Source organism: Musa acuminata, chromosome BXJ1-8 (genome assembly GCF_036884655.1).
Source record: "Musa acuminata AAA Group cultivar baxijiao chromosome BXJ1-8, Cavendish_Baxijiao_AAA, whole genome shotgun sequence".
NCBI classification, from domain to species: domain Eukaryota; kingdom Viridiplantae; phylum Streptophyta; class Magnoliopsida; order Zingiberales; family Musaceae; genus Musa; species Musa acuminata.
This window is the reverse complement of record NC_088334.1, coordinates 29712223-29726939: the sequence shown is the minus strand read 5'-3', so window position 1 is coordinate 29726939 and position 14717 is coordinate 29712223. Positions and strand designations below refer to the sequence as shown.

The following is a 14717-nucleotide window of genomic DNA, read 5'->3' as shown; positions in this document are numbered from 1 at the left end:
TTTAGTTAACTTTTGTCAGAGTCCATTCTTTTGACTTGATCCTTCTAATGATAGCTTAATATCGATTGACATTGATTATTGAGATAGGTGAGTTGAACCTCTTCATCCTCACTTAAATCCCTAGTGTAGTCAATATTCTTCATATTTTTTTATTTATCCTAAAAACTTAATATAGGTGGTTTGCGGATTATCTATAGAGTTATGATTCCATCTGGAAATGATATCACATAATCATTAAAACCATATATGGCATTGTTAGAACTAAAAGAAAGAGATAGTTGGCTTTAATAGTATTATTATATGGATCGTCATAATTAACCCAAATATTATGAAATTTAAACTTGTGTTTTCTATTTATGGATTTTAAAAGGTAAAGGATAATGATTTGAAAACGATTCTCGAGTAACCAAATAACAAAAAAGAATTAGTCAAAATTCTAAACCCAAATTGTAAAGAGTTGTTGAATTAGATAGATAGAGATAAAAGAGAGAGATAATAACAAACTTGTTTTCTTCCTTTTGTTTAGCGGAATCGAGAGTGTAATTAAAGTCGATGCCGAGGGACAATTCGAGAAATTCAATGAAATTAAATTATTTCAAATAAGAAATCATTTTGCTTTGAAACATGGTCACTAGAATAAAGGGAAGGAGGGAGCATTCTTTCTTTTATATATATATATATATATATATAGAGAGAGAGAGAGAGAGAGAGAGAGAGAGAGAGAGAGAGAGAGAGAGAAGAGAGAGAGAGAGAGATCGTCAATTCTGATTCTGAAACTATCGGTTTAAGAATCACTAGTTTGGGTCCCCAAAAATCAGGAACCGTAATCAATCTATGTAGATCCTTTGGAACCCATTAAATGTCAAATTGGTTTGATTCCAATTCGATTATGATTCGATTACCATTTAAATCGAGTTATTCACTCTTTACCTAATTTCTAGAACCTCGAATAGTCCCTCCCCTCAATCGATGATAACATCTCTTCGTATTTGAATCATGCCATATCATTTACCATCATTTTATTTGAGATAGCATTAGCACTCGATGAAGGATTATTCCGGGATTTCACCGACAAAAAGGGTCTAACGCAAACACCATTTGAAGGGAGATCATCAGTCTTCTTCGTGGCCTCCTCTTGGTATTATTAAAGGAAGGAACACTTTCAACCTCCGTTGGAAACCCAGCAATGAATTGTAATAATAATAATAATAATAATAATAATAATAATAATAATAATAATAATAATAATAATAATAATAATAATAATAATAATAATAATAATAATAATAATAATAATAATAATAATAATAATAATAATAATAATAATAATAATAATAATAATAAACTGTAAAGCTCGATCTTGTTGTAGTTGATTTTCTTTCCAACTAGAGATGATGTGATTTATTAGTTAAATCATGATCTTTCATAATTTTTATTATCTTCAGTAAAATAAAAGTTTAATTAATATTTTTATCGATAATTTCTTCCCTTGCCTGAAACAAAAAAAATAATAATATATATATATATATATATATATATATATATATATATTACAAATGTAATGTACTAAAATTAATTATACACACATTAAACTTTTTAATTTCCGAAACACAATGTTATTATGTTAGATAATAACATTCGCTGACAGACGCAAGAGATCAATGCCATCTAAATCCTAAGTTTTAGATTATGTAATGTCGAGTAAAGTTTGTGTGTTGCATTGAAGATGTACAGAAATATTAAAATGATTAGCACGAATTATATTTAGAGGACTTTAAATATATTTCTAAATAGAAAATTTAGAATTGGCTTTTATCCCAAATCCACTCCCATGTGTGTTAACTCGTCGAGGGCATCTTATCAAGAACACAAATCTCAACGCAACAGGGAACGAGAAGCGAGAGATGCAGCTCTCAAAGCAAAGCAAAGCAAAGCGATGCAATGCAACGCAACATCATCTTCTTTCGATACCCAGGAGGCAAGAGGAAGAGAAGAGGAGAGAGGGGATGGGGATGGGGAGGATCGCACCGTTGAAGAAGCCTCACGCGTCGACCGCCCGGCCCCACCAGGTCGGATCTGTTGCGCCCGCCCGCCAACGCCTCTGGTCCTTTTCGCCGGTTCTCGCCGTTCTCCCAGTACCCGACGTCGTTGTTCTTCTCCTTTGGTCGTGACAATTGTAGCCGTCGGATGGGATCCATAAGTTGGTTTTCGGCGGCCTGATGAGCGCTGAGGAGGACGGCGTGGTAATGCAACATTAGGTTTCGGAGGTAGGTCCTGTAGTGCCCGAGTTTGTTGCGGCTTTCATCCAAGTCTTTGGGAAATAAGCATTATTTGCTGTATTTGCATTTTACAATTATTTTCTTCCTGCTGATTAAGTACCAACTCATGGCTACATAAATCTGTCTGTCTCACCATTTCAGATATAATGTTGCATTTGAGCGTCGGATGCATATCGTAGGCAATGATTTCTTAGTTTGAAAAGCCAGCCACAAATGTATGGTCAGTGAAAAATATGTTTTTAACGGACTGGCATGAATTTACTGTAAATTCGTCGGTTGAAGTGCACAAGTGGTTCACCATGTGCTTCACAGATTTGATTTCAGAATTTTAATAGGCCTTACGTATTTAAGGAATTAAAAGATTGGTACCAAACATGAGTCAACCTATTACGAGAGTTCATTCTGAGATCTCCTTCGAACCAGCTAACAGTGATTTATCCATCATGCTTTACGCCCCATATATTTAGAACCGTGTATCATGTGGATTTACTCTGATTTTGTTGTGTTTGTTTTATCAAAAATGCAAATTTGTCTTTTCCACCAAAAAAACTTCCAACTTGTTAAGGTGCATAATTTTCTTGCACTTTTTACTTCATTGACGACAAAAGAAAGTCGATAGAACTTATGCCAAACTGGATTTTAATACCATCCTTAGTTGCTTATCCGTGATATTTTTAAGGCCTTTATCTATAGTCATAATTTCATTATGTAATTTTCTTTCTTTGAAGAGTTTATACTAACCAAAGGTTGCGCTTTTTTTTTTTTAATTAGATGAAACTGGGTGTTGTCTATTAGTCTTAAGGTGAGTCCCAGTTGTGCATGTCAGAGATGGTTTCAGGAACCAACAACATTCAAGCTAGAATAAATTTTGTTTGGTTAAGATCACTGAGTGACAATTACTTGCTGTTAGGTTGAATTGGGTGTTAGCTGCCACAATCATTTATGTCAAGATTGTGGTTCTAGGAGTTAACCACTTCCAAATTATTTGCTGTCAAATATTCTCTGAGGGCATAGCCCAGGAAAGCCTTTTTCTTGTGTTCTTTTGACTTTTGGATATCTATCGCTTCTCCCCTTTTTCTGTGACTCCAGTTAAATTGGTCTGCAATTAGTCATACATATCCACTGTGGTTTGTCCCTATTATATCTTTCGATAGTAATGATGTTTGAATCCTTTTTCTTTGCATCTGATAAGGAAGATATTTTGGCAGTTTGATACTTATAAATGAATTTTTGTCTTTGATGCCTGAAAAAGTTGTGTTCCATGTCATCAACAAATGAGTGTTTCATTTTAAACAAACTTATAACAAATTGTTACATGCCTTGTTATGATCTAAGTAGAGTCAAACATGAATAACACATTAAAATTTAATTTGCATTATCCATTTCATTATCTGCAAGTACAAGAATGACACATTTTGATTATATGGTTTCTTGCTTCCAAAGACTTGTACAGGTCCCAAGTTAAAAGAAATGATTGGAAAGTGGCATCTTTGTAGTTCACAACATTGGTGATCAACTAGAATCAGAGAATTCTTTCTCGACTCCTAGCAATTGGACAGATTCACGAATCAGATATTATTCCCTATTAAGCATGGAGTTCTGGTATTCCACAAAAGTTAAGACATCTGAGTCCTGTTTGAAGAAAACTAGAAAAGCAGATCCACAAGTCATCCTGTTCCAGAAGTTAGATATTCTTGTAATTGTTCTTTTTTTCTCTCTTTCTGAGCTTAATTATACTTGTAACATTTGGAAATTTATCACTGCTGTGCTTCATTACTTTGCATGATGTCAAATCGATTTTTTTGGAACTGCAAATGAAGTGTCAAACGCTATAGTTACGCGCACTAGGATGATCTATAGTCTTGCTTGAAAGATTTTTTTGTATCAATCTCTTAAGTTAAAACAAGATTTGTGATTGGTTACTCCAGACTTTGCATTTGATTGATTGCTGATATATGAATCTTTTGTTTAATAAAAAGAAATCATCTTTAGAGTACAAGTCAGCCATGATGTAGTGCAACTAGCCATATCTCATTTAAAGGCAATGGAATGGTTTTCCCTGAGAAATCAATGTCACCGGTCTGGGTGGCCAAGCAGCAAGAATTAAGTGGGACTGTACTGAGTATGTAACCTAGATCGAAGAAACAGTTATCTGATCCAGAATCCCGGGAACTTAGTTGGCATTGCCATTCCTCAAGAAGTTCCTCTTAGTCCGTCCATTGGCAAGCATGAAATATGGAGATAAATCACAAGGTCCTTGGAGGAACACTCCAAGATGGTTACCAACTGTAGATATCTTTAAAGTCAGTCAGTTGATGCTAAAATTTTGGCGTCTCGACTTCTTTTTTCCTTACCTTGAGGTTTCTAGGTTTTTCATTATTCTGGGGCTTCCTTCGGACTTTCTTCTTTCTATAGCAAATACACATATATACTGGCTCCTTGCAAGTTTCAATTTCTGAACTGTTGTTACCATTGCAGCCTACTGCCGGTCTAAGCAATTTCTTGTTTTGTGAAGAAACTGTGGTCGAGACTTGTGATTAAATCCATGCTCTGAAGATATCAGAACTCACAGGCAATGATGTCTTCAAAGATGTTGCACCACCAGGATTTATAGAAACAACAAGAAGCACGACAAAGCTTAAATAAATGAGTGATAATGATTTTCAATGACAGGAAGCATCCCATTCAAGCTGTGGTGCCTGCAAACCTCCCGGTGGTGAAAGCGGTATGACACTAGTTTGACGTATCTTTTCTGGCACAGTCGTTTATGGTAGCTTCTTGACAGCATTTGGACCAGCTGAGGGATCTCCCTCTCTTAATGCACTTTGACTGCATGCTGTGTTCTGATGTTATCCTGATATGATGATGTCCTGCTTAGATAATCTGTGTTCCGAACGAACTTGTATTTATTTGTATTTGATCTAAATTGTTAGCATGGTGAACAACTCTCTTGATCGTGTGTGGCTCAAATTACATGAAGGCATGTCCGGTGAGCAAACTATATTTCTGATGATAAGAATTACAGTTCTCCCGATGGTTGGCGCTGGCCATGGTGAAATGATCTTGCGCTACTTTGCTGCCCATAGCCAGCAGTCATCGTGGTGCTCTACAAATGCAAGCATTGACCTCCAGGATGATAATGTCATATATGTATGGTGTGACTTGAATACCTTGATGGTCTGTCTCGTCTCGCCCTCATCATTTTATCTGCTTCTTGAGTCTTTTGAGGAAATCCTATGGGATCTTTTAACACCAACAATGGCATGTCCTTACTTTTCAATCATTTGCGGTTGGCTATGGATGTTCTCTTACCATGATGTTGAAGAAAATTGAGTGCTATTACTGTCGACTAGTGCAGGCTGAGTCCAACCAGATTAGTTAGGCAACAGTACCCGTCACCTTAAAACACACAAAGCGACTTTAGACTGCTTGTCAAGATAGCATTCTTTTTCACCTAACTTGCAACATGCTACTGCTAAAAATATGTTACCTCACATTCTTAGAGTTCGGTATGTTTGCCCAAACATCAATGAGATTGGAACCATATGAGTTATAAGGATCCTTGACGTACTTTACTGCTAATTGACCTCTTCCTAAACGATATAGATGACGAATATTCTATCGAGGGCATCGTGGATGAACCATTCATTTGTCAGAATGAGTTGCTTGTTGCTTGCAACATTAATTCTCTGATGTTGTGCGATGGCTGAATCTTAAAGGAGTGTGCACAAGTAGCACAAGAGGTAGGTTTTGGCATTCGACAGAGATAGGTCGTGGAGTGATGACTCTTTCACAGCAAGAATGGCCACCTTTTCTAAAACCAGCATTGAAGGCAATTCATGGGGGACTTAATTGTGGCAGGTGAACTCCAACCATGAAGTATGACCTTCTTCTTCCAGCCTTTAATGTTGAGAACCTCTACACCTTCTGAGGATTAAACACACCACTCCTAGCTTAACAGTTGTATATTCCCAAAACTACTCTTTCTTCAAGTCTAAGGAATTTTTGTACATTGTGAGCTAGATCACAAATCATATCCTTAAATAAGTTAATAATATTTGAATCTTTATTTATACTCTCTTATAAAATTTTTAGTCTCCTTTTCTATCTTTTCTTATAAAATCTTTAGTTCCCCTCTATCTTTTCTCGTACCAACATAGTTTTATACTTATCGTCAATGGTGTGACGTAACGTAGCTCTTCATTGAGACTTAGGATCGATATTATGGAGTCCTTAACATATCTAGTTTAGTAACTTAATTTTAAAATATTGGGCTATGAGAAGAAAAAAAATATTCGATTTTCGCAAATGAAGAACCGACAGCTGTTGCCTCCAGATTGTGATTGCACTAATGTGATTCAAGGGAGTTATGAGTAGCCAATTCATGCAATAAAATGCAGATGTCATAAAGTGAAAGCAGCTTAGCTGTGTTCCAAAGTTGGATTTCTTCCGCTGCAGATGATTCAGGTTCCATTGTCCTCAGTGGATATCTTATCAGGTTAACAGGGAGAAGTAATAAGCTACATCTGAGTTTGCAGTATCACTCACTATTGTAGATTGGTTGATGTTTGCTTAAGATGTTGACTTAAGATTGATTAGATCGACTTGTAATCAGAAATTTGAAGCACACGTCACATGGTTTCCTCTTAAACGGTAAATATGTATATAAATATATAAATGATCACTCAGTTCCCAATTATTAGCTAAATTCTAATGATATCCATCATTTTCTTAATAATCTGACATTTCCTCAGCCTACGGTCTACATTTTTATAGACAGAACATTCTTCCAGTCGTAAATTCTTGGTTCATAGGATCATAATTATGATCTTACTTCAGGAATCAATTATAGACAGATCTTTGTCTGATCTCTGCTGCAAATTGATGATCACATCTTGCTCATGCATCTACTGTTTCTGATGATCCTCATCAAGCCAACTGCTAACTACATTCCTAGTAATCCATCTGCTGATCTATTATGCTCATCTTGACAAAATGATACAAGTGTTTCCAGGGCTCTGAGGATGACAACATAAGCACCCAATTTTGAGCTGGAAACTGACGAGCGGTGAATGAAATATACAGTGGCACCCAATTTCCTCGTCATCTGCCGATCACAATACGGGCAAATCACCCTTTAGTATTTTAGGATGATTTGTTGGATACCATATTTTTTGTTCCAGAAAGAAAAAAGTGCTATCTAACGGTGCTTGCAGAATAATGCTTGTCCAACATACTGAAGATAGAAGAACTGAAGTAAACGAAGAAGACAAAAGGGACAGAAATAAAAATTTGAAAAAAAAAGGGGGAAAAAAGCACTGGGACGATCAGTGGAGGAGCCATTAATTTTACTTGAAAACAGTGGGAGTAAATCTGGGCAAGAATTGGAGGAGGGATTATTAAAAAGGGGAGAATAGGGAGGGAGGGATGGTGTCCATTTACTTCAGAAGATGTGATTGTTTTGGGTGTTGGGGTGCTTTAAATTTGAGTTCACTGTGTGACCCAAACGAGAAAGATGGAGTTAATGAAAGAGGCATGGCATTCACTCCCCCCCCCCCTCAACTGCTTGCTCCCTCATCTCTTCTATCTGACTCATTTATATCCTCCACAGCACGCACACACCAACCATGCCATGGCATTAGTTGCATGCGAAAGAGAATGTTCAAACAAAATGTTGATGCATGGTGATCACTAAACATGGACTAATTGCCATGTCAATAGTCATTGGTGTATGTTGGTGGTGTGTCATGGAGAGAGGTGAGGGGGGTCCTTTCCAAAATTCTTTAATGGCATGCTCCATTAGATCCTCTTTTACGGTTCTCTGCACTTAAAAATGAGCCTTTATAAGCAGCTCAAATCTTACGCTGCTTTGTGCAGAGATTGTAGAAGGGTGTGATAGTTTGAGAGCTCAAGTGCTCCTTTGGTGCAGTCTCCATGGTGTCCGTGCAAGCAGCCCTTTCTCCGTGCGCCGATCTCGTTTTCCTTACTAAGAAAAGGAAGCGTGGAGATGGAGAAGATCATGCAGAAGCTTTGTTCGCGGAGGAAACGAAGCTGGTGAAAGCCGAGGAGAAAGAAGAGGAGATTGAGCTTAATCTTGATGCTCCCTTGCCTTTGGATTGGCAACGATGCCTCGATATCAAGGTAAACACCTGTGGAGAATTTGTGACGTATCATTACTCATTTACGACAACATCATATTCTATTACATGAAAACGAAAAAGATTGTTGTGTAAATTTATGTTTTAAATAGAGTTAAGCATGCATGTTTGATGCTTGCTAGAGAGAGAATAGCAAACGATTAGGATATAATTGATGTGAAAATTTCAATATTGCAGTCTGGACAGATACACTTCTACAACACCAGGACGCACCGGAGGACCTCCAGGCACCCAAGCAAGTTGAGCTCGGAGCCGCCACCGCCACCGCCACCGCCACCGCCACCGAGCTCTCGACTGAGCCTCGACCTGGATCTCAACCTCATGTCGCCCAGAAGCCACCTCCATGAAGCAGAAGCCGAGCAAATGAAGCATGGCAAGGCTCGCAACTCCTGCATGTTGCGGACGTCGGACGAGGCCGATCCCGGAGAGATGGTGGCCTCCGTCTGCATGCGTTGCCACATGCTGGTGATGATGACCAAGGCCGCCTTGTCATGTCCCAACTGCAAGTTTGTGCACCCGCCGGACCGCAGCTGGTCAGCGTTGATTAAACCAGCACTTAAGCTTCTATGTTGTAAGGATTAGTGCTCAGCCGATGGACGGAGGCCATGACCCAAAGTTTAGCCATGCTTTTCTTACTTACATTTACTATGACACCTTAAGATCAAGGAAGATGAGGAATTCGTCTTGCCGATGTAGATAATACAGGTGTATCTATCTCCCTTGTTATATGTATGTAGTAGTAGATGGTCGTAGGCTAAAGTATGTTTGATCTTCTGTGACGAGAAGAGTAGGTTATGCAGTAAATGTCTATCGATGTAGCAACCACTAGTATTTCTTCTCCAATCAGACAGCTGCTTTGATCCATTTAGTGGTGGATTTGGATTGAAAAGTGAGCGGCAACTCTTTGGATTCAGAAGTGATCGTATCAGACGAGATGATCTTGTGATCGAGGGGTTACAGATCTCTTATTGCATGACGTCAAAGTGGTTTAACATGACTAATGAATACCTGAAAGAAACCGGACGATGCTTATGGATCCATAAGTTCATTACCGGAATTAAATCTCAAGATATAGGCGTCAGAAGGGTTGGAAGAACATGAACCAACCATGTTGTTCATCAAAAACGTTGGAAGAACATGAACCAACCATGTTGTTCATCAAAAACGTTGGAAGAACATCAACCAACCATGTTGTTCATCAAAAACGGCAGATCAAACTTCAAATGCATCAGATTCGTCCTCCAACAGACGACCAGAAAACTTCCATCTCCAAACTTCACCTCGTGCACACTGTTATCCTTTTGGACAAGTACGGATCTCGATGAAGTGTTACCGAGATGATACATCTTAATCGATGCATATAACGTGTGTGACTGACGAGGCCTTCTAACCACCGTTCGACCTACATGGAATACATGTGAGATCATTGATTGGGTCTTTTTGTGGTTGTCCCCGTAATTAATAGCTGTCCAACGAAGATACTTGGCATCAGAGATTTCCACAAAAAAATTCTGCTATTAATGTGGCAAAAGATATGCTGAATTTTAGGTAATCCGACGTGGCATTACTATTTGAAACCCTTTTTATTTGGAAAGTTTTTATTAGAAAGGAGAGATTTACTTGTAACGCAAAAAGAATACCCAGATATTAATAATAAAATGGTATACTAAAAGATTTATATAAGATTAACGTGATTCAACTCTTTTTGCCTTTGTCCAGAGATTAAAAATCAAATTCTTCACCGTAAGATTCATCATAATATTCTTGATTTATCTCACTCAAGCGCAAATCCCTATCCTCTGATTTTTTTTTATCTTTTTAAAAATATTATAAAAAACTTTTTTACTCATCTTCTTTAAAAATTCTAGAGAAAAATCTAAAAACACTCAAACATTTTATTTATCAAAATTTAAATATGTCAAATATTTATAAAAAAAGAAAATCAAGCCCTAACGTCTAAGGATACTCTATGAAATGACTATAACTAAGTCGCTTAATCAAATCAAGTAAGGCGTTACTTCTTGTTTTTGGTTGTATTTGGGCAAAGTTAATTTGCGGGTTTTGTTTGTATTATGGCTCTTCTAATCTCGTACGGTTCGTGGAGGTAGAAACGACACATGTGTCATAATCCAACCCATGTTAAATGTTTTTTTACCGACTGGATCTATATCTCGTGACCAGATAACCTATTAATAATTCTTAATTAAGTTTTATTAGAGTCAAATTATTAGGTTACCACGAGATCAAAAGATTGTACCGAAACATTAACTACTTTTTGTGGACGATGAAGATGAAAACTATCTTAGCAAAAGAGAAACTTCATAACACCATAAAAAATGACAAGTACCAATGAAGAGTAAGAAGAATTTGATCATGACAATTTTATTCCTGTACATATCCAACAAAACACTTGGAGTACAAGTTTGAGCTAAATTAGTAGCATGGGGAAGATGGCCCTCGAGTAGAGGTTGTACATGTTATGAATGACAGAAGAAATCTCGATAAACCAGCACATTAGCATCTTCCAAACTATAATAGCTCTAGTGTCCAAAGAAGTGATAGACTTGACAATTGGAACCTCCAAAAGTCACGTTGAAGATTTGAACTTCAAAGGAAAAAGTGAGTCCAGGAAAGGAGGCCAAAGCAAATCTAGATCCATATCTAGATCAAAAAATATTCAGTACTATCACTGCAGAAAGAATAGTTATATCAAAATAAACCGTCAAACTTAAAAAAGAAACTAGTGAAGAGAAAAGCAAACTATTGAAGCCTCATACGTTGAAAAAAAAAATAATCGAGATGAAGGTACTTACGGCCTCCATATGTCATAACCAGGTCATAAGATGAGTGGCATTTGGACTTTGGGCATTCATTTCATATGACACCACATCAAGGTTAGTTCCCCACATCCAAGGAGGAGAAAATGTGCTTATGGGGAACAACTCATCGTGCAAGTCATCTAAATAGGATCAGTTAATATTAAGATGCACAATAGGATTGTAAGGACCTTAGCAAAGTATGACACATTCTTGAGCTAAAATAAAATATAATTTTCCTATCTGCTTAGGCTATGACTACTTTAGCCAAAATGAAAATTTTAAAATAAAAAAGGGAGCTCATGTGATGAGGAAGGCTGAAAAGAAAAACCAACTCTATATCCGTCGAGACTCAATAGTATTAGGAGACGAGACTCTATATCTGACACATGAAGCTAGGTCACATGAGAGAGAAATATACGATGATATTAAACAAGGAATGTTTATTGATCGATATAAAATTATCAAAATTAGAATAATATGAACACTATATTTTTGGAAAGCAAACCGAATTATTTTTTTCACTAGACAACATCACACAGAGAGAACCCTCAATTACATCCATTTAGATTTGTGGGGTCCCTCACCAGTTGCATTTCAAGGGAGAGCTTGCCATATGCTCATCTTCATTGATCACTTCTCAAGTAAGTGTATATTTTTAAACAAATGAGTGATGTTTTTGAAAAATTTTAGATGTAAACAAATATGGTAGAGAAACAAATTAAGAGGCATGTTCAGACACTCCATACCAATAATAGTCTAGAAATTTATAATGGTAGATTCAATAGCTACTATACGAAGGAAGAAATCATTCACCATCATATAGTGCCTCACACTCCACAACAAAATGAGGTAATAGAGAAAATGAACTATACCATATTAGAAAAAGTACTATGCATGTTCTTAAAAGTTAAGCTTCCAAAGTCATTCTAGATCGATGTAGTATCGATTGCATGCTACCTAATAAACATATGGCTATCATTTGGCTATCATTAGGTTATCTCTTAGGGGTAAAAGACTTTAAAGTTTAGTGCCCAAGGAGTAACCAGACTTTAGGTTATCCCTGTCATGTCGTGGATCACATCCAAACCCAAAGTACATGAACGCTATCATTTACATGTTTACTATTGCTGAGGAGTTGCAAAGTGCAGAAGAGCCAATTTTAGACAAGGAGGCTCTTGGTAGCCTAGACTCTAAAAAGTGGCATCAAATGAAGATAGAGGAGTTTTAATCATTGTTAAAAAATTATACTTGGGAATTGGTGAAGCCTCCACCTAACAAGAAATTGATTGGGTGCATGTGGATTTTAAGATCAAGGAATGAGGCAACTACAAGACTTGCTTAGTGGCTAAGAGGTATAGGTAGATAGCATGTATTGATTATAAATATATATTTTTTAGTTATTAAATATACTTCCATTTGAGTCTTGTTAGCCTTGGTAGCAACATTCAAGTTAGACCAACTAAATGTGAAGATATTTCTTCACTAACACTTGAAGAAGAGATCTATATGAAGCAACCAGAACGATTTGAGAAAAAAGGGAAGGAGAACCATGTTTGCTTACAGAAGAAGTCTCTCTACGATCTCAATAGACTCCAAGGCAATGATATAAACGATTTGATCAATTTATGCATAATTCTAGATATAGTATATTATTTTATGATAGTTGTGCATATCTAAAAAAGATAATCAATTTCATAATAATATGCTTGTTGTTACAAGAGATAAGTCTAAAATAAATAGGTTTAAGAAAGTCCTTAAGAGAGAGTTTGAAATAAAGGACTTGGGACTACAAAAATATATGTTAATAAAAGTAATTTGGCAAGGAAATTTAGTACAAGAATTTATAAATTAGAAAGTGATGGAACAATTTGGCATGGAGATTTATCATGAGCTACTAAAAAACTATATTTATCACAAGAGACGTACATAAAGAAAGTGGTGGAATGATTTTGTATAAAATCTTCAAAGATTGCTCATACTCCACTAGCTACACATTTTAATTGTCAGAGTTCTTGAGTCCCCAAAAATAAGAAAGAAGCAGTAAAATGAAAAAGGTTCTTTATGCAAGTATAGTGGATAGTATGATGTATGCTATGGTCTGTACGTATCCTGACCTTTCTCATGTCGTCAGTGTAGTGATTTGATACATGACAAACCCAAAAAGGACTCACTAAGAAGCTGTTAAATAGGTTCTTTAGTATATTTTAAAACCCAAAAGGCTTTTTTAGATTTTAGAGAAACTAATGTCTCGTTTGTAGGTTTTTCATATTTTAATTATGCTAGGGATCTCGACAAAAGGAGATCTATTACCGTGCTTGATGGGATATAATGCAGAATAACCTTTGTATACAAATAAGTACTAGAAGACCATAATATGCAGTGAAATTAAATTGAATCACAATCAAATAGAACACCAAGATATACGTGGAAAGCCCTTCAATGTGAAAGGTAAAATTCACGGGATAAACTAGAGATAATCCACTATAATAATAATGAATATACAAATCTCAATCTCTTTCCCAAAACCCTAGCAACAATCACAAGAGAATAATTGTGATACAAGGATCACATCATTGTGCTCAATATCTAAATCCTCCCTAATTCTTCCTAAGTAATCACAGTAAGAATCTATTATAGATTTGATCTAACTTGAGATGAGAACACTACTGGATGATTGAGAACAGTCTCTCTGCATTGTCCTTGTTTTCTTCCCTTTCTTTCTCTTCCTTTTCTACATTTTTCTCCTCACTTTTACGGTTGCAAGGGTCACCACGTTGCTGCCCTCGTTGCTGCCTTATTTATGCAGTTTTTCGTAGCCACCACACACCAGTAAAAGGGGTGTGGGCTGTGGCCTGATAAAGCCTATCATAGGCTGAACCCACTTTGGGCTATCAGCCCAACAGCCTCCCCCTTCAGCCCATAAGGGAGGTTGTCCCATGACTCCTCAATATGAAGCCATGCCGACCAGTTGTCGGTATATCTCCTATCTTTCTTTTGGTAAAGTATTTATTAACATGTCTGCTCCGTTGTCATTTGTGTGAATTTTCTGAAGCTGCAACTACTTCTCTTCAAATACATTTCAAATCTAGTGGTATCTGACATTTATATACTTTGACTTGGAATGGAACATTGGGTTCTTACACAAATGGATAACACTCTGGCTATCACAATGTATCACATAATTTTTTTATTTTAACCCCAATTCTTGTAAGAATTCTTTCATCCATAATATTTTTTTGTATACCTCTATTGCAGCAATATATTCTACTTTGGTGGTGGAGAGAGCAATACACCTTTACAACCTAGATTGCCATGACATAGCTCCCCTTACAAAAGTAAGTACATAACCTGAAGTAGACTTCCTCGTATCTATATCTCTTGTCATATTTGCATCTGTGTAATCTGTCAACACATGTGATCCACCTCTAAAGCTTAAACAAACCTTATAGCTCCCTTTGAGA

The 14717-nt window shown here is 36.6% G+C and overlaps 1 protein-coding gene across 1 annotated transcript; it reads left to right on the top strand.

Annotated features, from left to right (window-relative positions):
* Positions 1 to 7913: 7913 nt before the first annotated feature.
* On the top strand, positions 7914 to 9301 carry LOC135589055 (protein CURLY FLAG LEAF 1-like). Its single transcript, XM_065081366.1, has 3 exons — positions 7914 to 8036; positions 8157 to 8420; positions 8615 to 9301. Exons 2-3 carry the CDS (start codon positions 8214 to 8216, stop codon positions 9017 to 9019), a joined length of 612 nt encoding a protein of 203 aa, XP_064937438.1. The 5' UTR covers positions 7914 to 8036; positions 8157 to 8213; the 3' UTR covers positions 9020 to 9301.
* The last annotated feature ends 5416 nt before the right edge of the window (positions 9302 to 14717 follow it).